At 44.6% G+C, this 22,270-nt stretch overlaps 1 protein-coding gene across 9 annotated transcripts in view; it reads right to left on the bottom strand.

The window, feature by feature from the left end:
• Positions 1-22,270, bottom strand: part of DPP6 (dipeptidyl peptidase like 6) — a 1,140,747-nt gene that overhangs the window by 233,557 nt on the left and 884,920 nt on the right. For 8 of the 9 annotated variants that reach the window (XR_003306682.2, XM_026447005.2, XM_026447006.2 and 5 more), the window contains one exon: positions 15,623-15,675. The exons of the other annotated variant lie outside the window; for it this stretch is intronic. Coding sequence is in view for 7 of the 8 variants with exons in the window: in XM_026447005.2 (XP_026302790.1) it covers positions 15,623-15,675 (53 nt within the window). In the remaining variant the exon portion in view is untranslated. The remainder of the gene's footprint in view (positions 1-15,622; positions 15,676-22,270) is intronic. 9 annotated transcript variants of the gene reach the window in all.

The raw sequence follows: 22,270 nt of genomic DNA, 5'->3' as shown, positions 1-22,270 counted from the left end.
TCTTTTTTTCAAGTATTTGATCCAAGGGAGGTTGCTTGAATCCGCAGATGCAGAACCCTTGGATGTGGAGGACTGACAGTAGTAAATACAGTCACATGGAAATGGAATCTTTGTAATAAAAGGGAGCTTGTGTCTTCTCTGTCACCGTAAACCTAATATCAAGACCAGTGCTCAACAAACTCTGCGAAATGAAGACACGAGGGGAAAACAGAGGTGAGTTTTGGTGGGGGGTTGTTAAATGCTAAAGCATAATTTGGGGGTGGGGGTGAAATGTTCTAAAATGGAATGAGATGATGCTTGTGCCACTTTCTGAATAAACTAAAAAAACAGGTTTATTTTCTATCTATCAATCATTTCTCAACCAATCAGTCTATCTATCATCTATCAATCAATCAGTCTATTATCTATCAGCTATCCATTAATGGATTGATCTATTATCTACATCTATCTCTCTATCATCTATCTATCTACCTATTTATCTATCATCTATTTATCATCCATGGATTGATCTATTATCTATCTAGCTATATGTCTGTCATCTATCCATCTACCTATCTATCTATCATTTATCTATCAGTGAATCTATCAATCTGCCCATCTATTTTTAGAGACAAGGTCTCACTATGTCGCTGGAGTAGACTGGCACAGTCATAGCTCTCTGCAGCCTCAACCTCCTGGTCTCAAGCCATCCTCCTACCTTGGCCTCCCAAGCTGCTGGGACTTCAGTCTTGTGCCACCATGCCAAGCTCTGTTTACCTTCTTAAAGCTTTCACCTTACATCATATGCATTAAAAATAAGCTTTTGGTCACCTCAAGGGCGTTTTCCTCCTGCCTTTCAGTAAAATCCCATTACAGAACAAAAAAAGTTGCCAAGAGGAAATCTGTGATTTCTTTTTGGCCTGTGGCAAGAGCAAGGAGACCCCAGCCTGGGAGACAGGGGAACACTGAAGTTTATGAAGGACAAAGAGAAGCCCTTTAAAGAATGAATAGACATGAACAAAGCCAGTTCTGACAGGTGCTCCCTCCTCTCTTCCCACTCACAGCGTTCTTTCCTCTCAGCCTCTTTCCCATGTTTTTCACTTTCTCAACCAGTTCACTGGCATCAGCTCTGACTCAGGGAGTTTGCCCTTATTGGCCTCGAGAACAAATTGCTCAAACACTCAACTCAAGATGTAGTTTCAGTAAACATAAGTGGTGTGAAAAACATGCAGAAGACTGAGAACCAAGCGGCGTCTGGGTCTCAATGAGCTGCACTCTGACGCTGCGGGCTCTCACAGTGCTCAGTACGAACAGCGGGGGTGCAAGCAGGGACATGGTGCACACGCAGCAGCTTCATGCAGCCTGAGGACCTGACAACATACACATGCATGTTCTAGCATGTTCAACACACACGCAGGGAGGTGCGCTCATGGGCTCTGTCACCGTGGTCCCCGACGAACTCTCCCGTCTCCCAGAGAGCTGCGTCTATTATCCGAGGACACTAATGAGGCTCTCCACGGAATTATTTTAAACCAATCTAAGTGTGTATATTGATCACACACACAAAGAAACACAGACTTGGTGATAATGAATTAGACTAAAGAAAACCACAGAGAAGCCAGTCAATACTAAATCTCCAACAGCTCAGGGAGGAGAAAAAAAAGTAATGAATTAGAAAGCACAATAAGAATGAACAGTATAGGGAAAAAAATGCCTTTGGAGCAAAAGTGATTTAGATGCTATGTCTAATAAGCAGAGCAGGGCGCAGGCGAGGACGCGTTCCAGTGGCCCTGCCTCGCTCCCGCATCCTGGTGCCGGGCATAATCACCAGCTGATGTGCTGGGAGCCTGTGGAGGAGCTCCCTTTTTCACTGTAAGATTCCACTACTAATTCTCAGGACATTATCCTGATCATGCCATCTCCTCTTCCATGCACTACAGATTTCAACCTTTTCTGTCCTTCCTTTAAATTCCTAAGGCATATCTGAGACTTTCATGTTGATCTTATCTCATCTGGGGGCTTATGATTAGAAAAAGGCCTGAAACCATCTTGTTATTCAGAGTGCGGCTTTGTATGAGGGTGCTCTGGGAAAAGGTTTCCAATTCTCGGAGAAAACCGCCCAGCATTCTGGGGCTGTGGGGGTGCAGCCCGCAGCTGGAGGAAGCCTCAGCGCGGGGGATGAGGTTGGCCTGGGATTTCCTTTGTGACTTTCGGTTTAGCCATCTCATCCTTTTCGTTTAGGCTGCCCAACTGTAAACTGGGACGGCGGAAACCAGAGTCGTGCTGAGAATGAGTAATGTTGCCGAAGCAATTTGGAGACAGGGCTCAGTCCTTCTAGACTGTTTTAGAAGCAGCAGCCGATCCTCAGCCATGCTAATTTGGGCAAAATACCTGACACAATTAGGGCCCTGCAGCACTGCAAAGGATTCTTCTCCTGACTCAGTTGACCCTAGCTCCGGCGTGGTGCTCATATCATTAACAGCCAGCACTGCTTGGGGTTTACTTTAGCCCATGGAAGGGGAGGTCTCATCGCGGTAGGGTGCAGAGAAACTGGGGAGTGAACTGCAACTAGGAAAAAGGGGAACAGATTTTTCACAGGCTGCAGATATAGTTGATTTAAAACTATAATCATCAACCCCAGGACATCACATTGTACAGTTCTTATATAGTCTAATAGGAGCACAACGGTAATTTATTCATTCTCTAATGAATGTGGTTTCTGTAACCATATCGGAAATTCCTTGACAATCAGAATGGTTTCCTTCTCCCCTGACCCCTGAAATCCACAGTACCTAGTAGTGCAGAGCTAGTACCTAGTGCAGTGCTAGTACCTAGTGCAGTGCTAGTACCTAGTGCAGTGCTAGAACCTAGTACTAGACTGGAACCTCGTGCAGTACCGGCACCTATGAAGTCATAAGTGCATACATTAATACTGCCTGAGAGCGCCTCTTAGCATTTCGAAAAACCAATAGGAATGTACCTTCGCGCAATGGTGTGGTGAATCAGTTAGGATGTCCACAGAGATGTAAGAAACTGACCTTCACATGAGAAACAGGGACCTTGGTTGTCTAAATTTTCTGTGCTAATGAAAAGGTTAATTGTAGACAGTTCTCATCCTTCCAACCTCCCCCTACCAGGTAGGACTGCCTTCATGCATCCAGTTGGATATAGAAAAGACAGCTGCTACAGGCCAGGGTTGAATTAATTTCTAGTCCGGACAAGCAGAAACATGAATTTTGTGTGGTTTCTTTTTAACCTGAGTGCTGTGGCCACAGTCGCAGGCTGCACGTCAGCACTGCCCTTGGGCATCTGATATCCTGGTAACACTGTGCTATGGCTGAGCTGAGGGTCCTGGGAAGCCAGACAGCTCGACTCAGTAAACAACTGTGTCTTCTCCTCTGAGTGCTGTGCTGTTGGGTTTGCCAGCCCTCACTTTGGAATTCAGGCCTTCTCAGTAAGGACACACCACGGCTTATCTTCTTTTGTAGGACCCAAATGTCAGAAGTTAGGCCACGTCACCAGGATGTCCAAGTGCAGATGGCTCTGTGCTCTTTTTTTAAGCCTTTAGGCAACAGGCAGACCCACCCCAGAAGCAAGCTACTGGGATATGCACAGTTTTTTGTGGTTTTTCTTTTTCTTTTTTTTCTTTTCTTTTTCCTCCCTCCCTTCCTTCCCTCCCTCCCTCCCTCCCTCCCTCCTTCCTTCCTTCCTTCCTTCCTTCGTTGCCCAGGCTGGAGTGCAATGGCACACTCAGAGCTCACTGCAACTTTGACCTCCTGGTGGGCTCACATGATTCTCCCACTTCAGCATCCCAAGTTGCTGGGATCACAGGCACGTGCCACCATTTCTGACTAATTTTTTAATTTGTATTTTTGTAGAGATGGGGGTCTTGCTATGTTGCCCAGGCTGGTCTCGAACCCCTGGGCTTAAGAGATCCTCCCACCTTGACCTCTCCAAATGCTGGGATTATAGGCATGAATCGCTGCGCAGGCCAACAGTTTTGAATCTGTTTTATTTCTTTTGTTCTTCCTTAGGAAGACTACCAAGAGGGGCAGTTATTGAAAAAAACTCCTTCTCTCCAAAATCTGGCCAAGGAGTGAGGACTTCATGGAGCAAGCAGGAACTGGGCCTTCTCAACCACTCCTGAGGTGAGTGCCCAGGGCCATGTGGAATCCGCTCCAGCAGGGAGTGTCTGTCTCATCTCCTGCCTCTTATTCCCTATTTGTCTTCACTGCTGATGTGTCGTTTAGAAAGTGCCACAGAGAGATCATTTGGAGGGATGAGAGACGGCACAGTCAGGCTGCTGCTCCTGCAGGTCGGACACCATCACCCAGAGGCCCCAGGTGCCAGGTAGAGAAAGGCAGGTGCAGCCTGGCATGGAGGGTGCAGATCTATGTGCAGTGAGCACCGATGCTCCTCCCCACAGCGGCAGGTGGAGCCACCCCCGGGCATGGTGGATTCCACCTGCCATGCACAGTGACCGGGTAGAGGGCAGAGGGTCAGAAAAGTCAGTCCTGGGGTAGTGAGTTAAGAAAAAGGCAGAGTTCTTAATGGTGCAGCCACTTTGGAAGACAGTTGGGCAGTTTTGAATCTAATTAAAGGTGCATTTACTTATGATCTGGGAAGTCTACTTCTAGGTATTCACCCAAGAGAAAGGAAAACACATTGGATGAACATCTGTGTGCAAATGTGCACAGCACTTTTATTCATACTAGCCCTGAACTGGAAACACTCAAGTATCAGTGAAATGTTGAATGAAGAAACACATTATGATATCCATGCAACAGACCGCTCCTCAGCAAGGAAAAACAAATGAATGCAGACACCTGCCGCAACACGGGTGAATCTCAAAAGCAATTATGCTAAGGAGGCCAGCTGCAGAAGGTAACACACTCTACAACCCCCTCAACATGACATTCCAGGAAAGGCAAAAGTGTGGGACAGATGGCACGGCAGCGCTCACCTGTGTGGAGGGTACGGAGGATGCTCTGGGCAGGTGGGACTGCCCTGAGTCTTGCTTGTGGGACATTTATGTCATTGCACCTATTTGTCCAAAGTTACTAAATGATACCTTTAGAAAGTGTAATTTGTTTTCTTTTTTCTTTTTCTTTTCTTTTCTTTTCTTTTTTTTTGAGATGGAGTCTCCCTCTGCTGCCAGGCTGGAGTGCAGTGGTGTGATCTTGGCTCACTGCAACCTCCGCCTCCTGGGTTCAAACGATCCTCCTGCCTCAGCCTCCCAAATGGCTGGGACTACAGGTGTGTCCCACCACGCCCAGCTAATTTTTGTATTTCTAGAAGAGATGGGGTTTTGCCACGTGGGCCAGGATGGTCTTGATCTCTTGACCTTGTGATCCGCCCGCCTTAGCTTCTAAAAGTGCTGGGATTACAGGTGTGAGCCACCACGCCCGGCCAAAAGCGTGATTTTTATTAGAAGTAAATTGTACCCCAATAAACTTGTCATCATATGCGCACAGTTGGTGTTGGTGTGTGCTCTTCCCACCACCATCCAGACAGAGTGACCGGCTCCCTCTCTTTGAGGGATGCCCTTTCCTGGCTGAGGCTGCCCTAGATGTTTGACGTAGGCCGGTGTCCCCAGCGCAGACACGGTGGGGGAATTTGTGTTCAACCCTCTGCAGGAGCACAGGGGAGAGAAGAGGAGATGTAGAAACAAAACAAAATAAACTAGACAGCAAGGGGCAGGCGGAGCCTTTCCCTATCCACCCCCACGCTTCGCATCAGGCCTGGCATTTGCGAGGGACTCAGTGATTTATTTTTTTTTTATTTATTTTTTCAGACGGTTTTGCTCTTGTTGCCCGGACTAGCGCGCAATGGCACGATCTTGGCACATTGCAACCTCTGCCTCGCAGGTTCAAGGGTTCAAGCAATTCTCCTGCCTCTACCTCCCAAGTAGCTGGGATTATAGGCACTCACCACCACGCCCGGATAATTTTTTTTTTTTTTTTTAATTTTTAGTAGAGATGGGGTTTCACCATGTTGGTCAGGCTGGTCTTGAACTCCTGCCCTCAGTGATCTGCCCGCCTCGGCCTCCCAAAGTGCTGGGATTACAGGCGTGAGCCGCTGCACCTGGCCGGGCTCGGTGATTGTGTGGGGAGAAGGAACACACAGCACAGCACACACATGAACCAGGCTTGGCCACCCAGGGAGACACTCACGGGTCTTTCTCTTTAACGCCTGTAAACAGGAAGAGTGCCACCCTCCAGGATGTCAGCAGCTCTCTCCCAGGAGATTAATGGCTGGTTCAACACGCGTGCCAATTCTTCAGCACAAGAAAGTGATCAACAGCCAAAATTTAAAACTAAATAAATAAACAAAACACCTTCCATTTTAGATGCAGTGACTTGTAACATCTGGCCTGTCTGTCTGAAGCACAGACTCCCCCCAGGGCAAACATCCATGGTTAAGGAGGATGTAAGATCGGACCTCACTAGAGGGAGCCCAGGGCAAACATGAGGTTGGCCAGGCTCAGGAACAGAATAACAACATCCGGTGCCCCTTGATGTGGACAGATCCTGGAAGAGCCGGCTCTGCCTCATCTCCTCCATGCTGCAGACTTTGATACTCTAACCCCTCTACTGAATATCATTAAGTATATCCCCAATTAAACAGTTAATCTGAGATCGACCCTTATTTCTCCAAGTTTCTTGAGTGGACAAGGAGATTAATGCCTGAGGGGAAACTTTACTGGCATATTCAGAGACAGAAGTGTTATTTCTCAGCTCCCATGACAATCCTGGGTGTCACTTATCAAGGGCAGCAAGTAAAGGGGTGAGCAGGCCAGATGACCCCAGCTGGACACCAAAATCACCCAAGGAGCCTTCAAAGCCATCCTGAGGTTCCCTCCTCAGAGGTTCTAGTTTAACCCATTTGGGGTGGGGCCCCAGCATACACATTCTTGCTCCTCAATATGGCTTAGTTCCTTAATTCATTTCCTCCAATGATCGACCAACAAGTATGGGGTCCCCCCGTATCACAAACCAAGGACATGGGTGTAGAGTTTAAGATGAACAAGGAGCCTGACCAAATGATGACTCCTGTGCATTTTCACCTCATTTTCAAAGAGACTTGTTTGTCTGAAAATCTTTTAGACTTGCTAAGAAAGTCCCTGAGGGAGGTAAATGATTCCACTGAAAAGAGCAGTTGCAATGACTCCCTTTGCAGGTGGCTGATGATATTCCAGCCACTGATGACCTTCGGCTTGTTATCTGACACCTGCACCTGGAAAGAGCATATGACCTGTTGGTGCTGCCTCTTTCTCCACTTTTGCCATTCAAAGTCACAGTGTCACCCTGCGCAACAGCCACTGGTATTACAGGCAGAGTCCACACCCTTCCCACCCCACCCCTCTCTCTGACATCTTAGAACGACGGAGAGAAAGAAGTCAAGTAATACACAGATATCGAAAGCATTCCTAAACATCCTCTTTAGAAAAATTCTATCTACAACAATGGCAGTAGCCATTTAACACAACAATAAATTCTAGTGTGAAATGAGAAGCAGTTCTGACTCCGGGCATTCAGAGTTTTTTTAGAGGAGGAGGTTTTGGAGCTGTGGCTTGAAGGATCAGAAGGAATTGAGTACGAGAGGCACAATGACCAGGACATTTCTGTAGTGCGCGTGTGTGGGAAGGGGCACGTGTGGTGGGGAGGACAATGAAGTCAGTAGAGGTGTGGACAACCAGAAACACATTCCGTGTGTGGGAGCAATGGCTGGACGCACTGCGTGATGCGGTTCATTCTTACAAGGCCGGATGGGAGAATATAAACCTCAGAGGCAAACTCACTGATTATGGCTTTCTTTCCTAAAGAGCCTGGGCATGGTTTTAGTCTGTTTTTAAATTTAGAGCTCCAGGAAGACACTGTCAGTTGGTCAGAGTTAACCAACTCTGACCAGTGAGAATGAGATTTATTTTCTGTCCCAAATTTAGGGAAATTTGACGAAGGGTGGCTAATTAAATTTGGCCATATTATGGAAGGTCTTGGTGTCCACCATGAATAGAGCCCTCAGTATTTTCCATGAACCAAAGCAGGCCCTTAGAGACACCACCTCATCATACAGTGTTTCACAGAAACTCCACCGTAAACCCCATGCATTAGGCAATTAATATATGGATGGAGTAACTGTGCCCAGAGGAGCAAAGTAACTTTTCCATGACTACAGAGGTAGACAGGAAGACTGGGGATTTACGCCCAGATTTCCTTGACTCTAAAGTCCATATTTTTTGGTGATGATTACTAGAAGTCTGGATTTCAGCAGGAAGGAGGGATGGAAGGAGGACAGGAGGGGAAGGGAGAAAGGGAGGAAGAAATGGCTGAGACCAAGTCTTATAGGCAGATGTATGAGTTGTTCACAGTTCTGAAAATCCATAAAACCAAGTAACAGTGGAATTCTCCCCTCTTCAGTACCATGGTAGAGACATATAAAATGTCATTTTATTGGGAGGTCAAGGCGGGTGGATTGCCTGAGCTCAGGAGTTCAAGACTACCCTGGGCAACACAGTGAAACCTCGTATCTACTAAAATGCAAAAGAAATTAGCCAGGCATGACGGTGCGCGCCTGTAGTCACAGCTACTCAGGAGGCTGTGGTAGGAGAATTGCTTGAACTCAGGAGGTGGAGGTTGCAGTGAGCCGAGATTGCGCCACTGCACTCCAACCTGGTAACAGAGCAAGACTCTGTATCTTAAAAAAGAAAAAAAAGCCATTTTAAGATCTCTCCTGCATTTCTGCTTCACACTGGTGCTTCCCCAGTTTACATACACAATCCTAGTCCTGCAACTTCTGGCAGCTGTGAAGGTAACTTGCTCTGCAGAGCCAAAGCCTGTCTCCGTGTGTGCAGCAGCTGGGCTCTGGAGACTCGCACACAGAAAGAAAGGGCTGGAAAGGAATACGCTAACCAACACGGGTGCTGAGAATTCTCACGGCTGCTCTCCTGAACTTGCTACCTACAGACTGCTCATGGTAGAGAGACCTCTCAGGATGGCACCAGGCTCAACTCACAAGGAGCCTAGGCTGCCACAGATTTAATTAGAGGGACATGGAATATAAACACTTGACATCTGTCTTCATTTTCCAAAAGAACGCCAGCTACTCATAATCACCATTAGTGTGGTTTCTACATTGTATAGCCAGGTTTCTACACCGTTCCAACCTGGCTGCTGATTGAATCCAGAATTCTGATCTTCCTTTTTCTTCAGTGTGTGCTATACATAAGCACAAAACTAATTCGAGCCTACTGTTTTCATCACATTCCTCTTCTGCTCAGAAAGGCTGCTATGTTCTTATTGTAAAGACCAATACCACTGGGTTTTAAACACGGAGTGTTTCAGTTGTCTGCACTCTAGATACCTCCTAAAACCTACCTAACCCTATGCCTGCCCATGCTGAGTCCCATGTGAACACTCCAGCAGCAGCCTGGTCGGGCACCTCATTAATTCTAGGAAGTGTTGGCTCATGTAAAGGTCAAGTTCGTTTCATGTTTTACCCTGCCTGGAGTATCTCCCTCCTGTCTTCATCTGTTAAAAAGTAAACAAACAAACAAACAAAAACTCAACTATGAGGCTCAGTTCAAGTCAACCTTCCTTCTTGAGATTGTTTATGACGGTGACGCCTTCAACCCTCTCCTCCTTCTTTGGTGTGCACTGTTAAAAATCCTCACTTCACGCCTGTAATCCCAGCACTTTGGGAGGCTGAGGTGGGTGGATCACGAGGTCAGGAGATCGAGATCATCCTGACTAACACAGTGAAACCCCGTCTCTACTGAAAATACAAAAAATTAATCAGGAGTGGTGGCACACGCCTGTAGTCCCAGCTACTTAGGAGGCTGAGGTAGGAGAATTGCTTGAACCTGGTGGGTGGAGGTTGCAGTGAGCTGAGATCCCGTCACTGCACTTTAGCCTAGGCAACAGAGCTAGATTCTGTCTCAAAAAAAAAAAAAAAAAGAAAAAAAGAAAGAAAGAAAGAAAAGAAATTACTCATTTAAAGGACTAAAGGACTTTATAACATTTTATTATATAAGTCTGTATCTTTCCTTTGCAACAAGATTTTAATTTCTTAAGGATAGCAACCATGCTTTCATTGATCCAGATAGTATTTCAGTAAGTATTTGCTCACACAGTATCTTTTCTGCTTCCATTGGAGGCAAAACAAGAATGCTGAAAAGTTAATTGCAGAAGGTCAGAATGAGATAAGATTAAAAAAATTTATTGAGTATTGAGAATTGTAGACAGTCGAGGCCATAGATACCTCTTTTAAGAGGGAAATTAAAATTACAAAGACATTATAATTACCTGAGTGTCATGAAACAAGCCTCAGCTTAGAAAAATTATTAAAGAGAATTGTTTGATTTTAGGGTTATATTATTCCTTGATTTGTAACAGAAAAGATTTTCAAGATGGCTAGAAACTAAAGTCTGAGAATATTTAATTATAAGACTACAAATATATATTGGGTACATACTACAGTATTAACTAATAACTCACTAGATGCAAAATTCTTTGCTGGGTGTTTTGCATGTATCATTCCACTTAATTCTTTTTTTGAGATGGGGTCTCGCTCTGCCACCCAAGCTGGAGTGCAGTGGCACAATCTCAGCTCACTGCAACCTCCGCCTCCCAGGTTTAAGTGATTCTTGTGCCTCAGCCTCACCATGCTCAGGTAATTTTTGTATTTTTAGTAGAGACGGGGGTTTCACCATGTTGGCCAGGCTAGTCTCGAACTCCTGACTTCAAGTGATCCATCCAGCTTGGCCTCCCAAAGTGCTGGGATTACAGGTATGAGCTACCACACCCAGTCATTTCATTTAATTCTTCTAACAAGCCTATGAGGTGGGCACTATTTTGTTTTGTTTTGGTTTGGTTTTTGAGATGGAGTCTTGCTCTATCTCCCAGGATGGAGTGCAATGGTACAATCTTGGCTCACTGCAACCTCCGCCTCCTGGGTTCAAGTGATTCTCCTGCCTCAGCCTCCTGAGTAGCTAGGATTATAGGTGCCTGCCACCATGCCCAGCTAAGTTTGTATTTTTAGTAGAAACGGGTTTTGCAACAGGCCAGCCTGGTCTCGAACTCCTGACCTCAGGTGATCCACCTGCCTTGGCCTCCCAAAGTGCTGGGATTACAGGTGTGAGCCACCACACCAGGCCAAAGTGGGCACTATAATTATGATCTTTATATGTGGATCCTAAGACCTATGGAAGTAGGACAGCTCTCGAGGTCACACAGCCAGAAGTCAACAGCAGGATGGGCTCAAGTTCAGGTCTATGTGGCTGCAGGGCCTAAGTCATTGCCTGGCATGATGCTATTAGGCTGGCACTGGGCACTGTACTTTCTCCACCTAGATATCTACTTCCTAAATAAACAGAACACTCCTCTGGATCACAGTCTATAAACTTAGAGAGCAATTCCAGGTAGAAGGAAGCGATGTCTCAATTTCCTATTTCCACAGATACAGAATGTGGCTTTAAAAAGTCAACTACAATTCTAAAGGTATACAATTTTTTCACAATTTTGTTTGGTGCCTGAAAATTACCAGTAGGTAAGCAAAGTTAGAGCAACAATATCCACAGAAGATGGCCAGTCATGTAAAAAAATGCCTTTGAACACCCAGTAGTTTCTATTCTATTATGGCCCTGAGTTTGCCAGACCCCCAAATGCCAACATTACACAATAAAGCAATATGAGCAATTTTTCTTCAAATTGATTTTGGTTATAGAAAAGAGTTCATATGTCTCTCAGAACAATCCTAATGGATATGAGACTACATTGTAGAAGTATAGTATTACTACTATTAAAAGTGTGTATTATGTATATGTGTGTGTATAGAGCTAAGTAGATAGATAACAGGCATAAATATAGATAATTTTGCCTTTGGCTTTAGACCCTAAGAAAACATAAAGGCAAAACTAATTCTAGAAAAAAAAGTCATGCCAGGAAAACGTCATGCAGTAGCCAAGTCTACAAAAATATTTACTGGAAACACCTAACAGACCCCTGACTCCACCATGGAAGATGGCTTTATTTTATTAAAATTCTGATATAAAAACTTTTAGTGAAACACTTTATGTTAAAAATAACTAGCTTTGGTTCTGCTAAAATACAGATTTGTGTAAAAGTCATATGCCGTTTTGGGATACAATTTAAGAATAAAATTTTTGGAAGCTTGGTATGTCAAAGTCAAACAAACCTACCCTTAGGTAATGGATTTTTAATTATATAAAAATTCAGCTGTCTTGGGAGTCTCATCGCAACTCCTGCCTTCCATGCAGAAAGAACTCTACCTGGCCCCAGCTATAGAGGTCACAGCCATCGAAGGAGGGAAGCTAACAGCGGGGACAGGGGACTGAAAGGGGGATGGAAAGGTAGTCCCTCCTGAAACTCTTCTGCCATTTGCAAAATGGAAGGACACCAGAAATCAGAGGGCATGAGAACGTTAATTAGACCTTTTCCTCTGGCTGGTTGGAAAGCCTGAAGCTAAGAAAAAAAAAATCAAGTTATAAATGACAAAACCATCCCGAAGATTGTACAGCCTCTGGCTTTAATTTAGAGGGAGGAGTGAGGAAAGGAAAGATGAGAATTAGTAAAAAAGGTACAGATGTGTGTTTTCAAAATCAAGAAAATCTCTTAGTTTTCTTGTATATGAATAAAGTACATTTAAATATTTTAGTAGGGACATTTTTATTTTTAAAAGACAGTTGTGCTTTCCTCCCTATCCAAAACCCACCTAGATCCTCAGACTTAGAGCTCCGGGCCGTGTTCTTCTCCTGCCACCTGGTGGAGCACGCACACCGGTGACAGTGACGACCGAGGGGTCACGAAGCTCCAGGCCCAAGGAGATACCGCTCAGAGGTTCACTGTCTCATTAAGACAAATCAGACTCTGACAATATTTGCCATGAATTAATTGGCTAATTTCTCATAAATGGTCTTATGACAAAGAGGAAGAACTGAGGAGGTTGAGCAACGCCGCTTCAGGGGAGCTGTGTTCAGTGACATGGTGACAGGGTGGGACCCGCTTCAGGGGAGCTGTGTTCAGTGACATGGTGACAGGGTGGGACCCTGATGTTGGTACCCCCAGAGGTTGTTTTCCAATAAACGCACTTGCTACATCTTTCAATCCTGTAAGAACCCTCAGAAGAGAAACTCATATGTCACCACGAATCTCATCTTTATAGTTATCACATTTGTTCTCTGCATTGTGAAATTTGAATTAATCTCAAGGATTTTTTTTGTTTGCTTGTTTTTGCTTTTTTGTTTTTTAGACAGAGTCTTGCTCTGTCACCCAAGCTGGAGTGCAGTGGTGCAGTCTTGGCTCACTGCAACCTCTAGCCTCCCGGGTTTAAGCAACTCTCCTGCCTCAGCCTCCTAAGTAGCTGCGACTAGAGGTGCCTGGCTAATTTTTGTAGTTTTAGTAGAGATGGGGTTTCACCATGTTGGCCAGACTGGTTTCAAACTCCTGACCTCAAGTGATCTGCTCTCCTCGGCCTCCCAAAGTGCTGGGATTATAGGAGTGAGCCATGAGTTTTTTTTACTAGCACGGGATTTCGAGTCAACCTGACTCATGCTGAGACTCCAGCTGCAGCATACACTAGCTAGCACACGAGCGGCAGGTGATGACCTCTTGGAGCTCTCACTTAAAATGGAAATAAGAATGCTTTTCTCGCAGGTTGTTGAACAGGGATAAAGGTATATGAAAGCCAACCAATAAACGAGGGGGGATTATTCTTGCTCTGATTCTATTAAAGACACCAGAAGCAGCTCCCTCCATGTTAAGGTCATCGACAAGTGGGATCATCACCAGGCTCCAGGTATCTAAGTGCAGAAGCCGAGCCTTGGCCTGAGCTTTGCCAGCTTGTTTGGCAAACTCCTGTGCCAAGTTCCTAGAATCTGTTTCTTCCAAATTCTGACTGATGCAGTAAAATATTAACACAATACGTTAGGCATCAACCACTTTTAGAGTTTCGAGTTTTACAAATTGATATAAGATGGAATGAAATATCTATCATCTATAACAAATTCTATTGTTCCCAGAAGGGGCAGATAAATCTCAAGGCATAATTATAGTCCTGCCTGCCATGACCTCTGAAGATGTATGTCAGTTTGTGAAAGAAGAGGATAATTCCTCTTTACTGAAGAATATTTGGGTTTCTATTTAAAACATACTTTTAATGAAAAATTTGTATGGATACTTTATTTTTGCAACATGGGCCATCTTTGCTTTCTTTGGGCTTCATTTTTCTAACAATCTAGCAGAAACTATCGGTCACATTTTGCTGAAGATCCACATGTGTCTTCCCTTTGTCTAAAGCCCACATTAAATTAGTTTATTCGTGTTTGTTTTCCAAGGACATGCCTCTATTCTAAGCTGTGTCGTAAACAGACAGCAGCAGCTGTAAACACTCATGCTGTGATTAATGCTTGCTTATGGAACAATGCTTTTTAGACACTCCTGCTGTTAAAATTTGCTTGGGAAATGAGGATGGCTAAACCTACCTATTCATAGGAGCCTACGGGACACTGCCTGCAGCACAATTCAGTTTCTTCATCAACCTTTCCTGAGCACTTCACCTTTGCAAAGCACAACAATAGAAACCACAGAAGACAGGAAAGAGAAACTTGAGGTGGGGAAGAGGAAGGCCAGGAGAAGGGAGTAAGTATAGGGGAGGGGAGGATGAGGGAAGAGGAGACAAAGAAAGAATAAAGATGAAAACAACAAAAAGGCCTCCTTGACAGACTTTCCTAGTTCTGCAACTGTTTTTCATCTGTGTTTGACTCAACATGTGGTTTCACCAAACTCTAACCAGTGCCTTTCCTGCTCTGGGTTCCAAAGGTGAGGCTGATCAGGCATCAGAGGGTGACGTGGGGTATGTCTGCCCAGCACTGAAAACTAAACTCGCTCCTGCTCCGGACAATACATTATTGAGAGACCAATCGAGGTTAGAAGTGCAATCTGAGATCATGAAACAGCATGGAGCCGGGCGACCCCGTCAAAAGCAGGCACTGAAACCCGGCTCCTGGGAGCACAGCCAAGCTCAGAAAACGCCATAAAATAAGAACACACACGCCCCTGAAACTGCCTTGGAGTGATGGGTAGAACAGCGCTAATCCCACTTGCTGAGATGGACTTGCGCACCCCATTCCCAATGCACTGCTGGATTTCTGACCAGAGTAGTTTACCTTAATCCCATAAATATGTTCCAGATTTGTTTCTGATGACACGTGGTGGGCTGAGGGGGGATTCTGTTGTACCAGCGTGGGTATAACCAGGAACACTCGTGGGAGGCTGAGGGCCACCCCACCATGCCTGAGAGGAGGCTGCAGGTGATTACAAAGCAGAGGGGAATATCCTGCTCTGCAGAACCTCCAGGGTCAACCGCAGGAGCCAGCACAGGAAGAGGGCAGAGTTGCTCCAGGAAGGGGGCTTCACAAATGGGGAAGTGAGTGGACTCAAGTGACCCCCTGACATCCTTAGTGTCATTATCTAGGGAGAGTCCCGGTGGTGCGCAATACCAGCACCCTTGGCTATGAGAACTGGAATGCCATTTCCTGCCCTAAGGGTTGAGCAGTTAGTCCATGTTCTACCCTTCACTTTGCCCTGCAGATTTCTAATTAAAAGAAAGGAAAGAACACTCTTACCCATGAGGAATTTTGCTCAGGACATAATATCCAGTATAGGAGTGTTGATATATCTGCAACAGAAAAAGGAAAAAAAGCAGGCATTGAGACAAAGGCTGTGACGATGATATTTTTCAATCACTGTGAATCCGAACAAACATCAGTGAACCAAAAGCAGCTAATCCCAACACCTGGAGGCAAAGTCTTTTATTTACATAGGAAGTCAATTTGCATATCTTGTTTATTTTCCGCATTTGCAATGGTTTATAGGGCAGCCAGAGGCTTGATGTCATCTCCATGGCTACCTGGTGTGTGATTAAATTAGGGGCACAGATTTCAGGCTTAACTAAATATAGTACAGAACTAATGAGGACACCTTGGTCATTGGAGACCGTCAGGCACAGTCAGCTAGACCCAACAGGTCAGTAAAACCCATGTACAGCTAGAGTTCCCTGTGGGTTATGGCAACGGGTCTACCAGAAATTCCACTGTGTGTCTTCAGTGAGTTGCACTATTGAAGTCAAGGCAGGCTTAATTGGGCACACTTTTGACCCTCTGTACAATTGGATATGCATCTTTTAGTTTCCAGAGAGTAGTCAACAAGGCTTACTGGAAAAGGACAGTTGGAAGTATCACGGCTTTAAAATGGAGGTAACAGAAAACCAGAAAAACAGTGCTTCCAAACTCCTGTGACCCTCAAATCTCTCATGTCTTTCCTAACCTCCTGAGCCAGGAAATGACTCCACAATCCATAGATAACCATGAGTAGAATTCGAGGGTTGCCCAAAAGAAGGGAGAAGTTGGCAGTTTGAGAAATGTTAGCAACCTTCATCACCAGCCTCCTGAGTAGAGACCTTGTTGAACATACGGAATATGTGGGTTACTCTGCTGCGTTGAACCATATTTCATTTCCCCCAACCTTCTCCTTTACCTGTGAAACCTTTGAGAGCTGGTGCCCTATGTGGCTAAATGTTCAGTGGCCAACGTTTAAAACCACCTTTCTAAAGATAATAGGTGAGGGACGTGGAGGCAAAGGCAGACATATCCAAGGTAGAGTACTTTGAACAGCGAAATGCATTTGGGGCACCAATGATGGAAATGAGCCTGCAAAGAAAACAGGTAGGATTTGCTAATACCACCATTCCCTACCTAGCCTGGATCACTGAATTAACTTCTGGAAAATCACAATGGTCTTGGAGTTATTTGGAGAAACAGGACCCAGATATAAAAATAAACAACAGCACTTAAATCCCAACAATCTGGTGCTTTCAGAGATCCTGAGACTCCTAAACCAGAAATATGGGGCCCAGGGCCCCTAGCTTTGAGGGCGGCAGATGGGGAAGTGCTACTTTAGTCATGAAGAAACAGCCACTAAGAGACAGGACTGTGTAGGAGAGCTTTATGGAGCTGCCATAGCAATCTAGCAAGCAACACAGGAACTTAACTTCTTTTGCTATTTCTGCGAGGATGAGTGGTGCTGCTTGTCCAGGAGAAGGAAGAAAGGGCCTGGTGCTGGCTCCTGTGTCCTGAGCAGGTCACTGCTCAGAGAGGTCCCATTAAAGGAACCCACGCTGCGCTGTGACTAAGCCATGCCTGCATGAGCTGGAACAGGTTCCTCAAATGCAAGAGCAGGTAGCTAGACAGAGCTGATCTCAGGTTTCCATGATTATGGTATATGGTATGTTATATAGAATTTCTGAACTCTCTTTCCAAAACTGCCTTTTCATATGATTGATCTCACTTTGTTTTCATAGCATCCCTAGGGGGCAGAAGTTACCTTTGGTCAGATAAGAAACTGAGGCACAGCAAGAGAAGAGGAAGATAAAGGAAAGAGAAAGGGGGAAGAGGAGAGGAGGAGAGAGAAGAGAAGAGATGGAACCTAATTCTGTACCCTTTAGTGTTGGCTGACTTAGTGAACAGAATACAGTAACAGTGATGGTGTTAAGCTTCTGCAGCCAGGTTATAAGAGGTATCATGGCTTCCTTCTTGCTGTCTTTCATACCACTTGCTCTGAGGAAGATGGCTGCCATGTTGTGAGGACACTCAAGCAGCCCTGTGGAGAGTCTGAGGCTCATCTCGGTTAGACTGCCTCTTGCCAGCAGCCATGTAAGTGGACGTGGAAATAGGTTCCTCATCTCCGGTCAAGTCTTAGGATGACTGCAGCCTTGGCTAATGCCTTGATGCCGGCCTCATGAGGGACGCGGAGCCAGAGCCACACAGCTAAGATGGTCTCGAGTCCCTGACCCACAGTGACTGTCAGATGATAAGTGTTGGCTGTCTTAAGTCACTGAGTTTGGGGTAATTTCTTATATAGCAACAGGTAAGTAATATAGCTAGTTTAAATCCAGATAAAACAGATACTTTTAAAATCAGATTTAGATACATTTCTTCTGAGCTACTGGGTTTCTTCTTTGTAAACTTCTAGCAACTTCTAAAGCAAACAGGTAAATTCCTTGTTACAATAGTATCAGGACAGAGGTGGTGAGGGGCTGGGAGAGGACTACTCACAGACCAAAGCACTCAGAGGAAAAGCCTTTGATGTTACTGCAGTCAAGAGTCCAAAGTCCCAGAGATGGTGACAGTGGTGAGCTGAAGTGGGTTGTGGGGGTGCGGGGCATTTATGGAGCACGTACCACATATTAGGTACGCTGACAGCTCTTTACCATGCAAGAACTCATTTCGTCTTTATGAGATAGATCTTATTATCCTATTTGTACAGGTAGGAAAATAAAATCTTAAGGAATTTAAGTTAAAGTCAAGTGGGATTTGACCTGAGGTCTGTCTCTCTCTAAACAGTCCCTTGGAAATTGCCTGAACCAAGCTTCTATCTTGTAATTCTCAAGTCAGAAGTCCACGTTGGCTGTTGTCAGCTGAAAATTTCAGGATAGCAACAAATAGAATAAATATGCAAAGTAAAAATACCTGCCATCTTTCTTGGTTGAAGACCCATTGCTTTAATCCATCTAGAAACAGTGATTTAAATTCATTCCCTGGTTATGCCATCCCCAAAACAAACACCTAGAGTTACGTCTTTACGTTCATCTTTAAATATACCACTACACACCCCTGCAGCTTAGCTCTGTGAGTATCCTTTAAGTGGTGCCCATGAGAAAGGGGGAGAGCAATTAAAATAACCCTATCAAGGCCATGGCAAGAAGAAAGAAGGAGAAGGAACAAGAAGAAGGAGAAGAAGGAGAAAGAGAGGATGGAAAAGGAGAAGAGGAGGAGGAAGAGGAGGAGGAGGAGGAGGGGGAAGAGAGGGAGGGGGAAGAGGAGGAGGAAGATGAGGAGGAGGAGGCAGAGGAAGAGAGAACTGTTTTTAATTGTTTGTCTGTACTGTTAGGCAAGAAACCCCCAAATCAAACCAAACCAAAACCAAAATGTATGCATGGAGGCTAGAATAGAGTATCTGGAAAACAGAATTGCCAATAAGAAAGGCTGAAACAAAAATGAATAAAGTCAAGAAGCAGAGACAGAGAAAACTGAGAAGCTGGGTCTGCCAAGTGTGGGAATGTGAAAGTGGGATTCCAGAACACACTGTTGATGCAAATAGAAGGCTTCAGCATAGAAGTGCAAGTGTGACTCGAGCACCACCCTTGAAAAATGGGGAAGTGGGAAGAAAAGAAACAATTTTCTCCTGCTCCAAGAGGAAGCAGTGAAGTATCATCGTCTTCCACAAAATCTTCCTCAAGCCAAAAGAACTGCAGGCACAAAGGAAACAACTGTTTAAAGGGTGCGAATTGAAGAGTTTTCATTTGTACAATGTCTTGTCTTATCTAGAAAGGCACTAAGAAAGCTGCATCTCACTGAAAGAATGTGTTCCTTAGAGAGAGATAAAGTCTTTTGCTTTTTCTGTGGTTAATGTTGTATTTATGTTTCTTTCTTTAAAATAATAGACTCTGGGTAGGACAGGAGTGGTGGCTCATGCCTGTAATCCCAGCACTTTGGGAGGCTGAGGCAGGCAGATCACCTGAGGTCAGGAGTTCAAGACCAGTCTAGCCAACATGAAACTCCATCTCTACAAAAATAAAAAATTAGCCAGGCAGGATGGCAGGTGCCTGTAATCACAGCTACTAGGGAGGCTGAGATGGAAGAATCGCTTGAACCCAAGAGGCAGAGGTTGCAGTGAACTGAGATCATGTCATTGCACTCCAGCCCGGGCTACAGAGCGAGACTTCATCTCAAATAAACAAACAAACAAACCAACAAATAAAATAACAAATAAAATAGACTATTTCTGATCATAAAAAATACAAAGATTGGAAATTAGTAAGGCTGCTTTCAGTTATTTTTCTAAGAGTCCCATTGTTTAGAAGTTCATGAATATGAGTTACTTTAGTCTCATCCTATACCATGACATTAATATTTCTCCTGGAAAATGAATATATGAGAACTTATTTCCCAAAACACTATCCACAAGATGGAAAAACAGTTTCAGCAAATTATTTTTCTAATACATCACACACAAAATAGTTGACATTGGCATTCAAAAAGTTTTTAAAAAGCAGCTGAGGGCTTGTCACAAATATGAGCCTACTGTGGCTCATATTTGGTCTGCTTCTTATCTCTCTAAAATTTCCCTCTACTCAGGAAATTTCTACCTCTCCCCTCCTTCTCTCCGATGGACCCATACTTTAGATTTCTAAGGTCTTTTCTATCTCGGTACCATAACGCACACTGAGTTTTGTCTTTGGTCACCCATCTACTCCCTTTACATCCTCCTCCCCTAGGAAATCTTCCATTCTTGAGGTTTTAAACCATAATCAAAATTACTAAATATGAGTAACTCCCACAGGTCCAGCTACAGACCAGTATATCAGATGACTGCATGCTATGTCTCACAGGCACCAAAACCTCAATCTGCTCCAGAATGAACTCTTCAGTAGCCCCCAAACCTTGCTCCCCTTGGATAATCCCTATCTCAGTTGGTAGTTCCATCATGCACTCAGTAACCTGAGTTGAAAATTTAGTTTTCCTTGCCTCTATTCTTTGACCCCTTGCTTCCCCTACTCCAGTTCAATCAAATGGTGCCCAATTTCTAATCAGTAACTTTCTAAGTCTTTCTCAAATCCATCTTCTACTCTTTCTCCCTAGGTCAAGTGCCCTAAGTCAGGCCTCTCCTCCATGCTTCCTCTCCTACAAAGAAGCCACTGTTGAGTCACGTTTAGCATAAAGCTGCCTCCTTACATGCTTTAAGTTCAGCCTAAAGGTTTCTCTGCACATCGTGAATTATAACCAGTGGAGTGTAAACAGATCATAGCCTACTCTTGTGCCAATCACCAAGTTTTGGTTAATCAAACATAGCCAATTGTTTGAAGCATGTTCAGATAAGGTGAACATTGAGCTGTAACCAACCCAGCTGTTTCTGTCCCTCACTTCTGCTTTCTGTATATCACTTTCCTTTTTCTATCCATAAATCTAATACCACTATGGGGTTGCACTGGAGTCTCAGAGCCTACTGTGGCTCAGGAGGCTGCCCGATTTGCAAATTGTTCACCGCTTCATTAAACTTTAAATTGAATCCGGCTGAAGTTTTGAACGCTGCCATCTTCCTTTCCAAGACTAAGCTCATACTCTCCTACTTCTTGTTGAACTTTAACAACTTCTCCACTTTGCCTTACATTTCTAACCACTCATTCTCCCCTATTACTTCTTCTAAGTCTGTAGAATATAACTCAAATCGCCCTCCTTGAAAAACAAACAAACAAACAAAACAAAACAAACAAGAAACCTCTGGCCATATTCCCCTGGAACTGCTCCTTCCTTTTTTTTCTTTTTTTCTTGAGACGGAGTCTTGTTCTGTCACCCAGACTGGAGTGCAGTGGTGCAATCTTGGTTCACTGCAACCGCTGCCTCCCATGCTCAAGCAATTTTCCTGCCTCAGCCTCCCAAGTAGCTGGAACTATAGGTGTGCACCACCATGCCCGCTTCATTATTTTTTGTATTTTTACTAGAGACGGGATTTCACCATGTTGGTCAGGCTCGTCTCGAACTCCTGACCTCAGGTGATCCACCCACCTCGGCCTCCCAAATGCTTGGATTACAGGCGTGAGCCACTGCACCCAGCCTCCTTCTTGTAACTATCATGGTCCTTCACAAGCAATGTCTATGCTGCTTCACTGGCTCATTTTCTATTCACTTTTAACCCACTGCTATACACTCCCAGCATCCTCAAACCGAGTTCTCCCAGCGAGTCCTTATCTACTAAACACACGGCATCTTTCTGATTTCCAGCCTGCAGCACGTGATGAAGGCATCAGGAGTTGTTCTCCTTTCCTGATTCCAGGACCTGCTCTCCTTCCTCTCCTGCTCCTCCATCCAGGCTCTTCACCTTTCTCTCCTGCTGCTGCAGACCCAAATGGAAGGCAGGCACCAACCTGCCATCCCAGGTGCTCCTTCCTCACGGGTCTAAGCCTTGGTCTGGCAGGTCCCCATCATTTCTGCTTTCTGACACAGCTTCCTACTGAATTTATGTCTTTATGCTTCATGTATCTTCTGAGTTCTAAACTCATATTTTTAGCTTGGGCTGGGCTTTTCTACATGGATGTTTTTATGCCAAACTTTAAAGTCAGTATTTTGAAAACAAAATGCATTCTTTTTTTTAGGTGAAATTTTTTATTATTTTATTTTTAAATTTGACTTTACGTTCTGGGACACATGTGCAGAACG

Source organism: Piliocolobus tephrosceles, chromosome 8 (assembly GCF_002776525.5).
Source record: "Piliocolobus tephrosceles isolate RC106 chromosome 8, ASM277652v3, whole genome shotgun sequence".
NCBI lineage: Eukaryota > Metazoa > Chordata > Mammalia > Primates > Cercopithecidae > Piliocolobus > Piliocolobus tephrosceles.
The sequence above is the reverse complement of the archived record's forward strand: the minus strand, read 5'-3'. Positions and strand labels throughout refer to the sequence as shown.